Source organism: Mauremys reevesii, linkage group 2 (genome assembly GCF_016161935.1).
Source record: "Mauremys reevesii isolate NIE-2019 linkage group 2, ASM1616193v1, whole genome shotgun sequence".
Lineage (NCBI taxonomy): Eukaryota > Metazoa > Chordata > Testudines > Geoemydidae > Mauremys > Mauremys reevesii.
Window position 1 is genome coordinate 3,369,032 of NC_052624.1, and position 18,937 is coordinate 3,387,968.

Genomic DNA, 18,937 nt, shown 5'->3' on the forward strand with positions numbered 1-18,937 from the left:
AGTACTGGATAGCTACAGTCTAACAAGGCAAAGCAGAGACTATTACACTAATAACTGGGTTTAAGCTATGGTAGGGAAAAGTCGTCTTAAATATTAATAAGGGACTGGAAGAACCTGCCCGAAACAGGTTGTGGAAATCTACCATCATTGGATGTCTACAAGACACAGACTAATCACCTGTTTTAGATAATATCAATCGTGACACAAAGCAGGGGTATAGACGAGGTGACCGAATAGAGATGCTTTCACTCATAAGTAGCTCTGTGAAATCTTCTCCAATGTCTTCCCAAATAAATACCCCGAAGAATGACCTACCAACACTTCCCTTGAGATAAGCAGCAGGAATAACCTCCCCACCCCACACATACATACCCTAATGGCGTTTGCGGATTGGGTGCAATCCTTCCAATTCGGTGTCACTTTATGTAATTTCGATAGTGCCCAGAAACCATGGTGTAACGGGTCGGACTCACCCCTGCGGCGCCTCCTGCTGGTGACTCCGGGAATTAGCTCTGTCCAGCACTGGAGCACCCTCTGCAGGCTGGTGATCCACCTGTCCTCTGGCCCCCGTGTCCCTCCCTGGACCCGGTGCCCTTATACATGGGGTGCTGCCCTAGGCCCCTTCTCTCTCTCTTTCCCCTCTCCTTGGGGAACCCTCACCCTCTATCCCCACCTTGCCTCAGTATTGGCTACTGCCAGTCATTGTCTAGCCCCACACTCCGGGGCAGACTGCAGTATCAGCCTACTCATCACAGGCAAAGGGGTTTGGACCTGCTGCTTTGGCCTACCCCTGGGCTGCCCTCTGCAACCCCCAGTACCTGTTAGCCCTTCGCTAGGCCGCAGCCTGGGGCTTTCTAGGCTGGAGCTCCCCAGCTCCTCAGCCTTTCCCCAGCCCTGCTTCACCCTAGGTACCTTGCCTATAGCCCCTGCAGCCAGGCCCTTCTTCCTCTTCAGGCAGAGGAAGACTGTCTTGGCTTCTGGCTTCCCTGGCCTTCTTATAAGGCCCTTGGCTCAGTTTGGGGCATGGCCCCAACTGCAGCCACTTCCCCTAATCAGCCCAGCCTAGAGGCTGTTTTCTCCTGCCACAGCCCTATCCCAGGGCTGTTTTTAACCCCTTCAGGGAAGGAGCAGGGGTTCACCCTGCTACACATGGTTGATGGGTGCCATTAGATATGACTTATTAATTGATCTGCCCAGTAAATGCTTGCAGTTTGTAATTCCATGGTCATTCACGTGCCAGTCGGCTCTAAAGCATCATATCCTAGAGCTAAAGAAGGATATAAGCACTCAATTTAGAGAACTGGAAGCCTGTCTTCAATGTCTCCCATGCTGATTGTGACCTGTAAGTGGGTTGTGCAGTGTGTATTTGGTATTTGTAGAACACCAGACTTTTAAAGGGATGCTGACAAAATACAAATACAATTGCAAACAAGAACTTTAAAAAATATATCAGAGATTATTAAATTGGAGCAATTTAAAAATCTAATGGTCTTTTTGCTCCTCACTCAGGTAGGAAAATAAAACCGTTTACTTCACCTCTTACTGCATCATCTCTAGATGTTTAAATTTAATCAACTATTACATCTAGGTACTTACATCCAATTTGAAGCAAGACATTTTTGTTTATAACAACTTCATGTGTGTATTCTCATGCAGTAGTACAAAAACTGCAAAGGAATGTTAAAATAAATTTCAGCTGTAAATCTTTACATTCATCAGTGTGTTTAAGGCCTTTACTGTCAAACACAGAGCTAAAGGATTGTGTTTGAGGGTCCCCTATACAGGTGGTTACAAAAGGGCAAATATATGTGTCTTTGTCTGTCTGAACAAAGCCAATATATATTTTGATGGAAATACTGATTTTGGGGTAGGTAATCCCACTTTCACTTCCTCCTTCCATAGTTACTTTCCTAAAATTATCATTAATCATAAATTTATAAAACTTTTTAAAATCGATTTTAGGTAAACCATAATATCGCAGAAATTCTGAGTCATTACCTAATATTGTGTAACTCCCCTGCCCGCCCTTCCCCAAATAGCCACTTCTAAATTATTTCCAATTTCTGTTGATGTTGCAGTCAAATTGTCCCATCTGTTTAGTTTTCCAGGAAGGAATGACCACTCTCCATTTTCCTGATGGGTCAGTTGTTCATAAATTGATTGATCTATTGTGTTCCAGATGATCTGCCAAATGCCTTTTTAGCCTGGAAAGCATTTTGGCCTGTAATGAAATAGCTTCCTCTCCCAGAGGTTAGTGAGTGACATGATGCTAGGGAACTAATGACTGAAAAAACAGTGGAGCTCAAAATAAATACTTGGTGCAAGTCTACAAATGGACTGCTCCTGTCAGCTTGGGAATCTAATGGAGCTTCCCAGATACTGAATAACGAATTTTAGGGTGCACCAACCTACCTGTCCCATGTGTCCTTCACTAAGTATAGCCGGTCGCAGGTTTTCATGTACTACAGGGAATTTGTTTTAGAATTTTCCATGTTACAGAACTTTTCTTAGCAGGGACTAGCTTACGTATTTAAGAATCCAAACAATTGTGCTTCAGCACTTTTGAAAAGGAATTTCAGCACTTTCCAAGTTCTCTTTCAGCTACATCTTGAGAGTACTGTTTGTAAATGGGCCATCGGTTTCAGTGTAGCCTTTTGTTACCAGGTAACAGACGCGAAGAGCCCAGACAAACGGACCTCACTTTCAAAGCCACTGTCTGCTACGACACCTCGAGCTGCTGTAAAGGTCAGCCCTGCCACGCCCAGGACAACTGCAGCGTCTCCAGTTACAACAGCCTCCGGTCCGAGAAACACTGCTGCTTCCCCACCCAAAAGGCCAACGTGTAAGCATTGCCCTGCTGAGCTCAGGATGAGCGCCCTTTCTTTCAAACTGGTGCTAGCTTCTGTTGGAACATGTTAGTATTTGGATTAGTTCACAGAAATGTAGGCACCTCTTGCAGCTCATAGTGCCCCTGACAGTTTGAACTGAGGCGATAATGAGCAAATTCCGTGCTTGCACTTCTCTAGCCCCAGAAGTTTGTTCCATTTAGGCTGCCATTAAATAAAGTGGCTAGTTCTTCAGTTGCAAATAAAACTATCATGTTTTTGGCCACAAATGGTGAGGCTGCTTGAGCTGTGATAGGTGTGAACTTGAAGTGTGATAGGTGTGTAGAGATGGTGGTAGGCAGATGCATAGACAGAGGGGACAGAAAATTTAAGTTTCATAAATTCAGTGTCTGAGACCAGAAGGGACCATTAGATGATCCATTCTGACCTCCTGTATATGTAGGCTTGGCAGAGTGAGATTTTTATTTTTTTGTAACTTCAACAGATATTAACTTTTTGTTTTTAAGCATTTTTTATTTTTGTCTATTTAAAATTTTCACAGGAAATTATGGGGTAGTCAGACAATAAGAGGGGTCATGAAATTATTTATTGACAGTAGATGTTGAAGTTCAAAAAGTTAAAGCTTTTCATAAAAGTCTAAAACACAAATTGTCAACATTACTTGATTATTTTGACATGTGAATATCCTTAAATCAAACTCTAAGTTCGCCAGCAGCACGTTTTTTATTTTGCCGATCTGTAAATTTCTGTTATTATCTATGGAAATATTTTTCTGTTGGTTTGTATGTGTTGGATGAAATTGACATTTATCAATATTTACTGATAAGAATCTAATATTTCCAAGCCTGTGTATATCACAGGCCATCTGAATTTCACCCTCTTTACATTTTACTCAATGAAGCGGTAACTTGGACTTGGCTAAAGCAAGGACACCCAGTGTTGATCTGAAGATATCAAGGAATGGGAAACCCCTTACTCCTCTTTGTGATTTGTTCCAATGGTTAATCACCCTCACTGTTAAAAAATTGTGCCTTATTTCTAATTGAATTGTCTGGCTTCAGCTTCCAGGCATTGCTGCTGCTTTTGCCTTTCTTGCTAGATTAAAGAGCCCTTTAGTATCTGGTATTTTCTCCCTGTGAAGGGACTATAATCAAGTCAATTCTCCGTCTTCTTAACATGCTAAACAGGTTGAGCTCTTTAAGTCTCTCACTGTAAGGCATTTTCTCCAGCCCTCAAATGATTTTTGTGGCTGTTTTCTGCACCCTCTCCTCCAACTTTTCACCATTCAGAACTGTATGCAGTATTCCAGCGTCAGCCTCACCAGTGCCATATACAGTGGTAAAATCACCTCCCTACCCCTACTCACCACTCCCCTGTTTATACATCCAAGGATCACATTAGTTTTTTTGCCACAGCATCACACTGGGAATATATTGTGTTACTTTTCCACTATGACCTCTAAATCCTTTTCAGAACCCAGAGTCCCTCAGTCTGTAAGTATGGCCTGCAAGCCTTGTTCCTAGATGGGTAATTTTGCATTTGGTTGTATTAAAACACATTTTGTCTGAATGTGCCCATCTTACCAAACAATCCAGATTGCTCTGTATGACTTCCTAGTCCTCATCCGTTATTACTGTGCCAGTCTGTCATCTGCAAATTTTATCAGCAGTGATTTTATATTTACTTCCAGATCACTGATGGACATGTTGACTAGCACTAGGCCTTGTGCCAGGCCCCATGGAACCCTACTAGAAACACTCCCATTCAGTGAGGATGATTCCTCATTGACAGCTACTTTCTGAGACCTCAGTTACCCACTTCTTAATTCACTGAATTTGTGTTTTATTTTGCCTTTTCTGCATCATTATTAACAATGTTACCATCTACATCTAGTAATGGGCCTACACCGTTGCTAGTATTTATTTTGTTCCTGATATTAACAAAAACAAAAATAAAATTAAAAAAACCACCTCCTTCTTCTTGGCCTTAGCCCTGCCAGCCATGGAATTTCCCTCATGTCTTTAGTGTCCCTTAGCAATTCTCTGCACTTCATAACTTCTAATTTATATTGATTGCTATATATTTCTTTTGGGGTTTTTTGGCTTCTAATTGCTCACTTCAATTTGCCACAATCAGGATGGGCTGTCAGCCAAAGTTGTCCTCTATCTTGGTTGGGGAATTGTGGCTTTTGGGCCATCTAATTACCTTTTCTTAAAGAACTCTCAATTTTCATTTACCTTTTTCTGTCTAAATTTTTCTTCCCAATCAATTTGGCTCATAAGTTTCTTCAACTTTTGGAAATTAGCCCCTTTGAAGCACCAAGTATATCTATTATTGCTTGGGCCTGTCTTTTATTTGCCTACATTGAATGTAATCAGGTCATGATCACTGGTTCCTTGGCAACCACCAAATTCCAGTCTCTTGAATAATTCATTTTTGTCCATCATAGTAAGGTTCAAAATAGTAACCTTGTATTGGGTACAGTGCCTTCATGTGTCAGAAAATTATCTAGTAAAATTATCATCAGGTTAGAGATTATGCCAAAGTTAATAGATAGACAAGTTTGCCAAGGGATGCATTTTTGCCTTTGATATTAAATGAAGACAGTTGAGAGAAGGCCCCAAATTGATTTAAGAGAAACAGAGAGGGGGAGTCATTAACGGTATCAATTGAATGTCACTAGCAAGCAGTTACTGAGATGTGAGAGAACCATTAAATAAAAATGAATAAAAGTAAAAATAAAGCGACCCTTGCCCACCATGCTGAGGCCTAACCATCTTATGACATTCTCTAGCCTCCCTGAGACTTTATTCTATGGGATTGAGTCTCCCTCTGAAGGACATGAGTTTTACCATATCTTGTGAAATAAGAAGCTGCTTTTGTAATGAGAGGAAGTTCACCGAGGCATGGGACGCAGCTGATTTTATGAGATACTTTGATGTTTCCCTCTAAATAGCAGGACAGAGGCTAGCCCTAAAATGAGTAGCAGTCATCCTTTTTTGCATCTCACAAGTATGCATTGGGGATACAGAAGAAGCTGATATCTAAGAAGCAACGGAGAATGTCTGGCCACTCATGGAAACTATGCCAGCATCCACAAAGGGTTGGTCTGTGTGTTGGCTTTCGCTCCCAGTAACACCAGTGAATCTGTTCACAATGAAAACGTGCAGAAAAGCTTGACTGTTTTTGTACTCTTTAGCTATCAAGACTGAAACAAAGCTTGCAGATGCCAGGAAGACCACTGCGAAGTCACCATCAGGTAACGTCCCTCAGTTCCTGCATCTAAATGCTTCTCTACTTGACTACAGAAATGTGTTCAATCAACATGTTACTGTGTATCTTTACAGTTGGGTATTTGTCTGCTTGATGTGATGGATATTACTCAAACGTCCCTTTCTGCTATGATTATTGCAGCAGACCTGAGCCGCCCAAAGAGTGCGCCTGCAAACTCTGCAAAGAGCAGCACCACTACCCCTACTGCTACAACCCCAGGTACTCCTGCCTCACCTGGAGTCGCCATCAGCCGCCCCAAACCCAAGTCAGCTGCAGCCAGACCCACCACAGCATCAAGTGCAACTCCAGAAGCTAAAAAACCATCAACAGTTAAAGCTCCACTTAAAACCAGCACTGTTCCCAAGCCGCCTCGCCCAACCAGCAGTGTTTCTGCCCCTGACCTGAAGAACATACGATCCAAAATTGGATCAACAGATAACATTAAACACCAACCTGGTGGAGGAAGGGTAAGTCTCCTCAATCGGCTTTTACGACTACTCATGCATTTAAGAGCTATTGGTAGTCCTCACCGCTTTCAGTCACTCTATGCTCACTGGCTTTCCTATATTCAGACTCTGCAGAGCTCCTTTTAGGTTCCCCATGTGCACAAGGCAGCACCATTAGCATATAGAGGAAATACTTCCATGAAACCTTTTAAAGTGTATTTGGAATATGAACAAAATTTCACAACTCTTTGATATGGAGAAACAGAGCCACACTCCTGATCAGGAGACTAGCTTATGTGAAAGCTCAGAGCTCATTTATATTTGAGTATCTGTTTGAGAAGAGGATTTGGGACTGCTGAATTGTACACCAGGTAGAGTAATGTGCCACTATGTGGAAGATCTGGATTCAGGAGCAAGTCCCAGGACATACTGTCTCTGTTGACATGAGCAATGTGCTGTACGGGTTAGGCTTCAAGCAGTGGTGGAGTAGGGCAGCATATGCTGTTCTCAGGACACCCTCTGGAGGCCACAGAAAGATAACTAAGGAAGAGGGAGATGGGTTGAGAAAAAGTAGATGCCCAGGTTGAAGGAGTGGGTAGGACATAGCTTGAGGCCCTCATTTAATACAGAGGTGCTAATTGCTTTTTTCCCTGTGATTCTCTGAATGAGAAAAGCCTTGGAATAATTCTATGGAGTTCCTTGTAAGGGTCAGACATTAGACTGATTAATGTGTATTCATTTTTAATCAGAAGGCAGTCATTAACATTTCCATCCTATACATCTTGTAGATGCAGAAGCATGAAACTATTATAAGACATCATATAACAGATACTCGGTCAGACAAAGTTTGGGAGTATTGAATTAGCAACCTGCCTTTAGTCCAAGGGCTTTACTTTGTGTAAAATGGAGCAAGCTGCAGCACCCTTACTTTTAATACAGAGGAGTGGTCTCCTGAAACTAATTTTCCATTCTGATCTCTGTAACCAAGGTGAAGCGCTTTTTGATGGGAGCCCTAGTCTCTGAAAGGCACACTAATTCTAAGGGCAGTCATGAGCTGCATTGTAGTATGCCATAAACCATATCACCTGCTTGAAAAAGAAGGTACCACCGAACTGTTAAAAGTCCAGCGTGTTATACGTGTAGCTGGTCATGACCTATTCCTCAGAGCCAAGAAGCCCAAAGAGTGCTCCCATGAGTATGCATTGGGGTACACAAAAAGTGAATATCTAAGTAATGACCGAGAATGTCTGGCTCTTTAGGGAAAGCTGTGCCACCATTCACAAGGGGAGAAGCTTCCAAACAGGGTAAACCAAACCTGGCTGGAGGACTTGGAAGTGAGAACCAGGGGAGGAGTGCTCGCAAATGGAATGCAAGTCGAGACTAGATTGGAGGTTCACTAACACCATTAAGGTCCTTCAGAAATCTGGTCAAAAGGAGCTCTAAAGCTCACTTTAATTTTTTAGACTGTTCTAGAATTCCAGAGGCATGGCAAGCTTTCTGACTAGATTTCAGGGCTGTCTGTTCAAGGGGCATTGTCTGTACAATGTGCTCCCTTGTTTTGTTGGATCATTTCCATTTCATAATAGCAGTGTGTTAGAATGTATGTTAACATAGACTGTATGTCAAATACAAAGAGAATCATTGTATTTCTTGCAGGGCTTTTAAAGTCTTCTCTGTTTATTAGGACACTCCCAAAAGAAGAATAGCTTTGAAGTGTTGCCTGTTTTACTGCTGTATTATTAATTGGTCCAGCAGGGTACAGGGCTGCTGCAGAAGCCCTGGTCTTAAAAAATTCAGCCTTGTGTGCACTCACCTTTTGTGGTGAGCACTGGTTAAAAAGTAAGAAATCAGCAGAAAAATGGGTTCTTTCAGGTTGACGCTGAGTTTTTCCTACACTGCAAATCCTTATGCTGAACTAACTGCAACTTTTTGCCTTTACACCAGTCTAGATTAACTAAATCTTAATACGTAGGATTAGTCATGTTTCTTCACCACTGTACTCAGCATAATTTATAGCATGAGCCAAGTTAGGGTGGTGAGGGAGATGAGTAATGGAAATACAGTGCAGACACATCCAGCAGAACGCCTACTGTAGTAGCATTTTAGAGGTGGGAGGAAGTCTCCAGGTAGACCTGTGGAGCTAAAAAACTGTAGCATATGCTCAGCGGTCAAGACAGAATCTGGCACAACTCTTCAGTTGTTATGAGGCTGGACATAATTCTTCCACAGAGCCTTGACCACCTACCCCACTAGGAAGTGCTAAAATTCTGATGCCTGAAGGGATCTTTCAAGAGTTTCACTTCTTTGAGTGAGACCCAGCCTTCTGCTTTACCAGTTCTAGATTTGAGATTCCATCTTGCCTCACCATTTTACCATGTTGATTTATAAAAAGTTCTCCCTGGTTTCTCCAGTCCACTGCATCTATCTGGTTATTGATTTGAATTCCATCATTTCCTTCCATCATTTACTTTGATTCTCATGGTTAAAATCATCCTCCATTTGTCTTCATCTAGGCTAAAGTAGAGAAAAAACCAGAATCAGCCGGTGCTGCGCGAAAGTCTGAACCCAATGCAGTCTCTAAAATGGCTACTACTAAAACAACTGTAACAAAAGAGGGGGCACAAAAGCAGCCCAATGGGAAAGTGAGTTTTGTTTCAGTCTTTTATCCCTGAAAGATGAAAGGAAAACTTTTTTCCATTTGAGTCACTTTCCCTTCTATTTAGCTTTTATGCTTTCTCGTGTCAGTGTCACTGTTCCCTCCCTCCCCCACGCTCACCTTTTCTGCACCTTTCCTGTATGTCCTGACACTGCCAGTAAAATACAGGCAGACGTATTTCTGCCGACTTCACATGTAGTTTTTTTCAAAGCCTGACTTGCACATTGCTTGAGTGGTGTGCTCTGACTTCACTTTTAGATGGGCTGACTCTAAGGTGGGCTGGTCTTCTGTGAGGAAAACCTCCCTTCTCTCTGGATGCTGTCAGTTTGGGATTAGGAAGACGGATCAATGGTCCTGGCACTTTCAAACAAAAAATGGAGCACTGGTGACCTAATGTTCTCCCTTTAATTTTCCAGACCTAGTTTCACCAGTACTGTTTTCTAACCCCTCACAGCTAGCGGTTGCCAATTGTTGGCGTCCTACCCTGAAGTTCTGTCATGAAGTCTTATTCCCAGATCTGAGCTATGTGGGGGAAGGAAGTAGAGAAGGGGAGGGCTGGCAGTGAAAGTTTGTTAACTTGTGAGCTGGTGCTATTTTCTGCGATACCATCAGGTAGACCTTATACCATCAGGTAGACCTTATATATGTACAGGATGGCATTGGTCTTGCTCTTAAATGTTTGCTCCTCTGAATTAGAGCCAGGAAACTGGTAAGTTTCCATGGCAGGGTAAATTTGAGGGTCCTTGTTGCACTGAATCCAGTCTACCTAAATTGGCAAGTATCCTTTGAAAAATCCATGTTGGTGGTTCTAGCTACAGGTGATATCTTCAGTGTACCAAACCAAAGTACTGTTAAGAGGTAAAGCTTCCACCCCATATTTAATGTATCTTGTTGTACCATAGGTGTTTCTGAACATGCTGTACTGTAAGTAACCTCTAGGACTGAACTCGGGGACTTGTCATAACTGATCTTTTTTTTAAGAATAGAGTTGTAGCTTTCACTTAACTTTTGAGGGTTCATAGCCTTAGGCTTTTTTGTGTGTTTAATGGGTCTGGAACTGTTTCAGATTGTTAGATACTTTGTTTCTCCTGTATCTGGCTGGCATCAGACCTGCTGCCAATTAAGTTAAATTGGTGGTTTGACAACCTTCCATGTAGTTATTGCTTTGAGGATTAGGCTATACTGCTGAGAGGTTTTCAGATGCATTGCCTAGGATTTGAGTTGTTCCCAGGCAAACTGGAATAGTTTAAAACTGCAGAGACTAACCAGTGAGAAGGTCGTCAGAGGCAGTGACTTGGATCACTGAGGTGAAAGTGTGAGACTGAAGGGATGGAGATAGCCATGTTAGTTCTCACTGCTGGAATGCATGGCTGAACATGCTCTGAGGAAGCTAGCACACACAGTCTTTTTGGCAGCCAGGCGCTCTTGTATTGCTCATCTGTACAATACGCTAGGAAAGTGTTGTCCTCCACAATAGCACTTAAGCTGTCACCACTACCGCTGTCTGCTTAGCTGTACTCTGCCTCTCCTTGTTTGTTCACTCTTTTTCTCTCTTGTCTTTCAAGTTCTTTCACACCTAATACTGAAGTTGGGTTGAAGTTTAACACAGCTCTTTGTTTATCCACCATGTTACAGCATCACTCCAGCCTGCCGTATGACCGTTCTAACCAGTCCTCTTCCCTTGTGTTGTTTTTCCATTCTGTAACACTCTAGGTCCAGATAGTCTCCAAAAAAGCGAACTACAGCCATGTTCAGTCCAAGTGTGGTTCCAAGGACAATATTAAGCATGTCCCTGGAGGTGGGAATGTAAGTATGGGCTCTGGACAAGCTGTCTTTCTACTAACTTCTTTTCTTGTTCTGCTTTTTTATGTAGTCTGTTTCAGGCAGATGAGCAAGACAGAATTAAGATTTCTGGGAGGTGTGTAGGTAGACTTTCCCCTAAGCTGTACTAGGTTAAATGTGTGAGCGTATGTTACATTTCACAGCTGTGCATTCGACCCATTTCCCAGTGATCTAAAGCGAGGAGAACTTTGTATCAGGAGAAGGACTTTGAAACACTTTTGGGGGTGAAATTTTCCGAACTTTGTTTAGTTACTAACTTAAGAGTGACTTCTAACATTCAAGACTACTGGTTTCACTGGAAATAGGGAGGTGAGCTTGCTGAGGTGTTGCAAGCTAATATTGTGAGGGTTGTATATAAACTTTGAGTACACGCTGTGGATTTCAGATGGAGGTAGTATTGCCAGGTGCCTCGAGCTGAGTGGGTGGAGTAATGCCAAATACCATCTGGATGCTGTAAAATTATAGGCTTTAAAGACATCCTGTGTTGACCTGGCAGGTCACCTGTTTCCCAGCAGACACAGCTTGCGTTACCTTTAAAAAAAAATATCTCTCTCTCTCTCTCTCTTTCTTTCTCTCTCTCTCTATATATAATATACACATCTGTGCCAGGGTTTGTTTACTTCCTAAGTAGTGATAGTTTCTGGGAATGCAGAGTGTGGGTGCTAGTAGCAATCGCAACTTTGCCACTGTTTTAAATAAGGAGGGTGACCGGGTGGAAGAGTCTGTTTCTTGCTGCTGCTGATTTTCCATTGTCCCTGTGCCCAACACACTGACAGCCATTGGCCGTTGAAGTTCAGAATCCCTGGACCGAGTGGGAGTGTCACCTATAGTGATGTCCTGGCTTTCCCTTCTCCATTCCACTGACTCTATGCAGTTGTGGGATTAAAAACTTATTAATGCAATGCTGTTTAAAAATGCTAAAGTAACTCCCTTTAGCGCCTCTTCCAGGATGGAGTGGGGAGGAAACCTGCATCCTTGGCCTGCAAATAGTCAACCGTTGGAGGCAAGCTTAGGGCTCAGTGCCTGGTCACCTGCTTCTGCATCTTGAGCACTTGCCACTCGCTGGATTTGGAGGCTGTAAATGCTGCCTCGAATATTGCTTGTGGTGCAGGTCATCATGCGCTGTAAGCACCTTCTTGAGAAGTATGCGTGTGGTTGTCTTTATGATTATGCATCAACTCTTGCATTCAAATTCTTTCATAAGTTACTGCAAGAAGATCCTGAAGACCTTCATGGTGGGTTTTATTAAAAATGCTTGTTAAATCAAAGGCTAGTCATCCTTTTCACAGGTGGATAACAACCTTTTCTTCCAGGCATAGGAAGAGCCCAAGGAGTACAGGTGTAATTTTCATTTAATCAGGCTTTAGTTCTCGTCAAGATTTATGACTGCTGAGGCTTTTTATATTTGTGCTGAGATTGTCTCACATTTCAGTTGGCCAGTGCTTGGCATCCATAGTATTAGTTACACATTTGTATCCTCCATGGGTTCCTAATGTTCTTGGGGTTGGAGAGTGTGTAATCGCCTGTGGAGGTGATTTCGTAGGTGAACTCTACTTTGTGCTCTGCAGCTCAGTCAGGAAGATTGGGGTGGGGGTGGTCAAAGACTGGCTCATCAGCTGGTGTGTGTGTGCATGTACAATGTTGCTTTCTGGCTATGGTACATTCCTGTTTCTTACTGCTAACTTGGTCTAACTGTATCCCCAGAGCTTGGAACATAATGTTTAGATATAATCTGAATTGCTGGCACGGGTTCTTTCAGCCGTACTGCTAAAGAGCAGCTGTTATGCATCCAAAGGGGCTTTATTTTATAAACCACTCCTTTTCTGTTGATTGGTTTTTTGTACAGTACATTTCTGGCTGGGCCTCATGTACATTTTCCTCCTCCTGTTATCAACAGACATGTTACAGAATAAAACCTTGGGTTGTCGGGAATGTTTTTCACTTTACACTAAAAAGCCCATGTAATAAACCACCAAACCTGTCCTCTTCTCTCAGTTTTACTGTTCTTCTGTCCCCTCTAGGGGATGTTTCCAGCTCTAGGGAAGAGGTATCCTCTTTCAGCTCTTTGTGCTCCCAATCTCTCTCTCCCTGTCACCACTATATCGCTCCTCCTCAGTCCAATAGTTAAGCTGTTCCCTTTAAGAACAGAGAATAAAGTGCTTATCATTTTCAGGTTCCAAATGCCCCAAAGCCAGCTTCAGGCAGCCGCTCCCAGCCGTCCATCGCCCCCAAACCCAGCCCAGGCAGTACCAATGTGAGTAGAAGAGCCAGGCTGGCACACCTGGCTTCTTATGATTGGATTTCCTTTTGTCCGTTTTGCATTCCCTCTGCTATTCCTGGGCACTGTACCAGGTGTCCACTTCTGAGACATTTTCTGTCCAGTCAGACAGCATGAGAGAGTCGTCTCATTGCATCTGCTCACAGAAACTCCCTGTTCTTAAAGTTTTTAACCATACAGCTGATAGGAATGATTGAAAAGTCCTCGGTTCCAATGCTACTCTAGTCCACAGTTCCAGTGCGCTCTCTCCTCAGTAATGGCTGTTGGGCATTTTTGGGGCAAGCAGAGTGGTTAGCAAAAGCTAGCTATTCGGGTTTGGTGTTGCCGTTTTAAAAAAAAAAGGTCTGCTGTGGTAGAAGTGACTGGGACTCACTAGCCAAATCATTCAGTTACCTTCTGGGGGAAAAGTTGCGGGGGGGATGGGGAGGAACCTGCTTGCTCCGACTCCTATGTGCAAAGGCGGTGATTGACTGTCTGGATACTGAGAAGTTGAGGTCGAAGGCTGTAGACTATTTTACTGCTTCCATTATGTTTAGTAGAAAGATCCCAAAGCATGCAGCATTAGATTTTATCTGGAAATAGTGTTTGTTATATTTTTATAAATAAGGAGAAAAAATACAAAAGCAAAGCAATAGAAATAAAATGCCTACGGTAAGTTTAAACCTAGTGAGGAGTAAGACATTAGGATAACCCATCGTTTACGGCATTAGTTACGATGAACGACACGACATTTATAAAGTCCTGTTTCAACTTTATGACGTCATTTTCGATTTTACGACACTCAATCCGACATTGTTCCTATGGGAAATTCGAGTTGCGAAGTTTTTGACTTAAAATGCGATTTTCAGGAACCGATTGTGTCATAAGTCTGAGGACAACCTGTATATTCATTTTATCCCTGTTATCAAAGGGTCTGGGTGAGATCATTCGGAATTCTTCTAAGAGCATGTGGATTCTTTGGTGCCTTGGGGCTACCACCCAGCTAATGGAAAGTGGATGGAGAGTGGATTAGAGAGGTGAAAAACTAAAGGAAAGTAACAGTCACACTTCCTACCCAGAGTGCCTAAAGTTAGGCAACTAAATCAGCACTTCACTTCGGCCCCTGAGTCTGAGAACATGTCCTTTAGAGGGACAAGTTCAGTCATTCAAGTTAGGCTTTGTCTACACTGACCAAAACGCACTAAAAAACGCACACCTCCGCTCCTGAAAGACACAAGTGTTGTCAACGAAAAGTGCCAGTGTGAACGGTGCTTTGTTGGCAGGAGCGCTCTTCTGCTGACAACACTACTGCCGCTTGTTGGGAGTGGAAGTTTTTTGTCAGCAGGAGAGCTCTCTCCTGACGACAAACTGCAGCTACACAACGCACCTTATAGTGGCATGGCTGTAGTGGCACAGCCGTGTTATTAAAAGCTGTGTAGTGTAGACATAGCTTTAGTAGGAAGTGGGAGATTGAGACTCTTACAAGAAACAGCTGTCCAGAACCTAAAGATATTGTGAGAAATCATAATGACTTCTTCAAGGTCCTCATTCTTATATCCAGATTTTACCATTCAAATAGCCAAGCGACAGAATCTTAGTCCAGTTCTCGCCAAACAAACGGCCATATCATAAAAGCCATCATCACTAATTGGCAACTTTATTGGCAGACTCTGTGAAGACCAAAGACTGAATGGACCATGACCACTGAACTCTCTTCTAATCCCTAGAGGGCTAACGGGCTCCTCCAGGTCACGACTGAGAGACATTGGCATGAGACAATATAGAGGGGGCTTATATTACTTCTGTCTGGATTGTACCTATTCTGTGAACAAACAGAGCATCGAATCCAGCACCTTATGCAAGCACTAAACTAATTCACCCAATTGCCCCTCCCCCCCTCAAAAAAAGCCAAGTTACAAATACAAAGCTTCACATGTGCACACAATGAATCCTGAAGCTTCACAGTAGGCTCTTAATGGGCTTCATCATGGCAATTGCAATGGTTTAGAAGCTCCCAGACCTGAAGAAGAGCTCTGTGTAAGCTTGAAAGCTTCTCTCTCTTACCAACAGAAGTTGGTCCCATAAAATATATTACCTCATTCACTTTCTCTCTTTAGTTTATAAAGAGGTGAAGTCAATACTAAGGAAATACTTCCATTTTGTTTATATGGATAATCTGATACTGAATATTCCAAGCAAGGGAGGAACTAGATAAGAAGATCTTCCCAAGTCCCGCCCCCCTATGAGTTAGTCCTATTAAAATAACTAGAAGTTATGAATTCCTTGTGGGGGAAATCGTGGTGATATTCATAGATTCATAGACTTAAGGTCAGAAGGGACCATTATGGTCATCTAGTCTGACCTCCTGCACAATGCAGGCCACAGAATCTCACCCACCCACTCCTGGAAGAAACCCCTAAGCTATGTTTGAGTTATTGAAGTCCTCAAATCGTGGTTTAAAGACCTCAAGATGCAGAGAATCCTCCAGCAAGTGACCTGTGCCCTATGTTGCAGAGGAAGGCGAAAAACCTCCAGGGCCTCTGCCAATCTTCCTTGGAGGAAAATTCCTTCCCAACCCCATCTTCCATGCAGCATTTTACAAATTAACCAGGCAAGAATAACTTCATTTGCCACTGAAATGCAGCTTCCTCTGGGATGGAATAGGTCAACTGTTTGGTGGCACACAACAAAGCTACACAGCAGGTTAGGGGCAGCAGCGGAAGCATATCACATGCTACTGAAACTCCAGGAGGCACAGTGTAGTTACTGAAGCTAGAATTCAGCCCAGGAATCAGGGCTAAAACCCCATTCTGGGGGAAAAGACTGTGAAATCTTTAATGACTTAAAGTAACAACAGCCTTGGCTTTACATCTTTTCCTAAAGAGGACACCTCCACCAGCCTTATGCTAACTTCATGCTGCGACACTGGCTCATTGCTGACCCAGAAGAGGGCCAGCACTACTGCTGTTGCTGGTTTTCCGGAGGTTTCCCAGTCGGGTATTGATCAGGCCCAAATGTGCGTAGTTTGAGATTTGTCAAGAAAACAACCTTGTGATGATGTTGCTGCAGCAAATAAAATCCAGTAAATAAAATATATATATTTCCATAGCTTATCTCCGAGAACCCCCAATCCAGCCTGTTTTAGAACAGCAGTAAGACACAGTCTGAGGTGTGGCGATGCAGTCTGTCCCCACACGTAGCAGCGCATGCCTGTCAACGTGCCCTAAAGACACAGACTTAATATCAGGTGGATCCACATCTTGGTTTGTTGGCTGAAGATGGTAGATAAAAAGTTGGAGTCTGTGGTATATGCTTGGCACCACAGTAGGATAGCCTTGCTCCAAATGGACCAATACAGACAGCTTCTCTCCTGGCACTTGGCTGAAGGCCAAGACATGGGACAGGTTTAAAAGTCAAGGCTGGTGTTGGGTAGAAACAGTCTGGGGAACTTGGTGGTGGAATTGGCTTCTTTGGTCAAACTTTAATACTCATATGCATATGCCATAAGAGACACTCATTTCTGGTCACTATCCATCTCTACTGGTTTTATTCAGTACACGTCTCTACTTGCATATATTCACCCTTTGTTGGCTGGGACAGGGCTTTTGATAATACTAATGAATGTTTGCCTTTTTCTTAAGAATTCTTGAAACTTACATCAGCAGTGCTATTTGACACCTACCAGCCAGGTGATTAACGGGAAAAGTGTGGCGAGGGTAATTAAGACCTCGTTAAATATAAACTGCCCTTTGCGGTGAGACAGTGGTTTCCAGTTTCATAAAAAATGTTTCTTTGTGCTGAGTTGTTCCTTCCTGTCTCTGTAGGTGCAGATCCAGAGCAAGAAAGTTGACATTTCCAAAGTGTCCTCAAAGTGTGGCTCTAAAACGAATATAAAACACAAGCCAGGTAAAACTCTTAGTGTGCACCCTCCCACTTTGCCAGTTAGTGAATGCTGCATGTCATTCAGGCAGAACCTGTGATCCCAATTGGAGCAAGTTAGGTGGAAGGATGGTATTCCGAAGGGAAGTACCTAGTTTCTTAGGGATGCAGCATGATCTCTTGGTTAGAGAAGGGGACTGGGAATCAGGAGAGCTGATTCTAATCCTGGCTGTGAGCGTGACTTGCCTTGTTCTAAGCCCCAAATAGCAAGTCATTGTTACAGCCAAGCTTAGAACAAGGCAAGTCACTTAACCCGTCTGCCTCAGTTTTCCCAACTCTAAAATGGTGAGATACCTGCCTTTCAAGGGGTTTGAGGCTTCATGAGATCCTCCGAGGGAAGGCTTTAGAGAAGGGTGAAGTAACCTTTCTCCAGTTCTCCGGAACAGATGCAGGAGACCTTTTAGTGTGTTGTACAGTAACAATCCGTACTTGTTCTGTAACACCTGGCCTCAAATGATCCTAAATCACTTTACTGAATGGATGTGCAAGTATTTGTTTGTTCCCCACTGACAACACAGCAGAGGCACCAATTCTTCCAATAGCTGAGATTTCCATTGGACTCCTCACTGAGCAGACCCTCTCTGTAGCTGAAATGCTGACAGGACCACAGTTACGGCTGCAGGCCAGTTGTCTACACTTTGCTTCGTGTCAGATCAAGCTGACCCTTGAGTAAGCCCAAAGAGTATGGTCCAGGCCCTTGACTTACTGGCTTTTCTGGACATTCACCTGCATAGAAGAGTCCCCTGGTAATGAAACATGCCTGTGTGAAGAAAACAGAGCTCACAGTCCAAACCTGAAAACAAACACTACAAGCTAGTCTTTGTTTCCAAAGAAGTCCCCAGACCTAGCCTGAAAGTCTCTTGGGTTGAAAGCAGTTCAACCTTGTGCACAAAACATCATGGTTCAGTGCATCAAAAACTCTCTCCCACTTTGAGAACATAGTGTGACAAACTTGGCCTCTGTCTGTTCAGTGCTTTGCAGTAACAAGCTGTACGCTACACTACAATAACTGCTCTTGTCCAGGGCTGATTAAAACACAATAGTCCTGCAAGAATTATCTGTTATGACACATTTTTAAGCAGTTCTGTGTGGCCAAAATGATGGGATAAAATCCATTGGCCAGAAAGGATTCTGTTCACCCACACAAAGCTCAGAAATTCTTTTAAAATGCTGAGGAGCGTATGTATTTAATGACGTCCCTGGAGGGCTGAAATTGCCGCCAGTGTTTGACTATATGAACAGCTTTCTAATAAAATTGTCAGAGGAAGCAGAAATACACTGCACGTCTCCTGTTACCTGATGGGGGTTGCAGCCCTCCCACATTCATTGAGAACTTGCCACAAGTCTCAAGTAGGTCTTGGGCCTCTTTCCATCCCTCCAGCAGAGTGCAGCACTGTCAAACATAGGAACTGGCTTATTTCTCTCCTCCCCCACCCCAGTGTCTGGGGAGGGTAAAGTGGATTTGCTTGTTCTGTGGGTCGTGCTGTTGGCTGCACGGCTGACATAGGGTTGCCTCCCGAGCTGTTTATGCAGTGTTACTGGAGTCTGTCTGGAATGAGGCAGGTCCTTCCTGCCCTAGAAGACAGTGATTAGCGGATGCAGTTTTACAATTGCAGCTGATGGAGATGGAGAGGAAATGGAAAATAAGTGAACATAAGAACGGCCATACTGGGTCAGA

General features: G+C 43.3%; 1 protein-coding gene across 11 annotated transcripts in view; it reads left to right on the forward strand.

The window, feature by feature from the left end:
* Nucleotides 1-18,937, forward strand: part of MAP4 (microtubule associated protein 4) — a 288,369-nt gene that overhangs the window by 257,755 nt on the left and 11,677 nt on the right. For 7 of the 11 annotated variants that reach the window (XM_039526893.1, XM_039526884.1, XM_039526883.1 and 4 more), the window contains 7 exons: nucleotides 2,665-2,842; nucleotides 6,046-6,105; nucleotides 6,261-6,586; nucleotides 9,079-9,207; nucleotides 10,935-11,027; nucleotides 13,237-13,317; nucleotides 17,145-17,226. In XM_039526893.1, the coding sequence (XP_039382827.1) occupies nucleotides 2,665-2,842; nucleotides 6,046-6,105; nucleotides 6,261-6,586; nucleotides 9,079-9,207; nucleotides 10,935-11,027; nucleotides 13,237-13,317; nucleotides 17,145-17,226 (949 nt within the window). The remainder of the gene's footprint in view (nucleotides 1-2,664; nucleotides 2,843-6,045; nucleotides 6,106-6,260; nucleotides 6,587-9,078; nucleotides 9,208-10,934; nucleotides 11,028-13,236; nucleotides 13,318-17,144; nucleotides 17,227-18,937) is intronic. The other 4 variants (XM_039526889.1, XM_039526890.1, XM_039526892.1 and 1 more) reach the window with 4 other exon arrangements.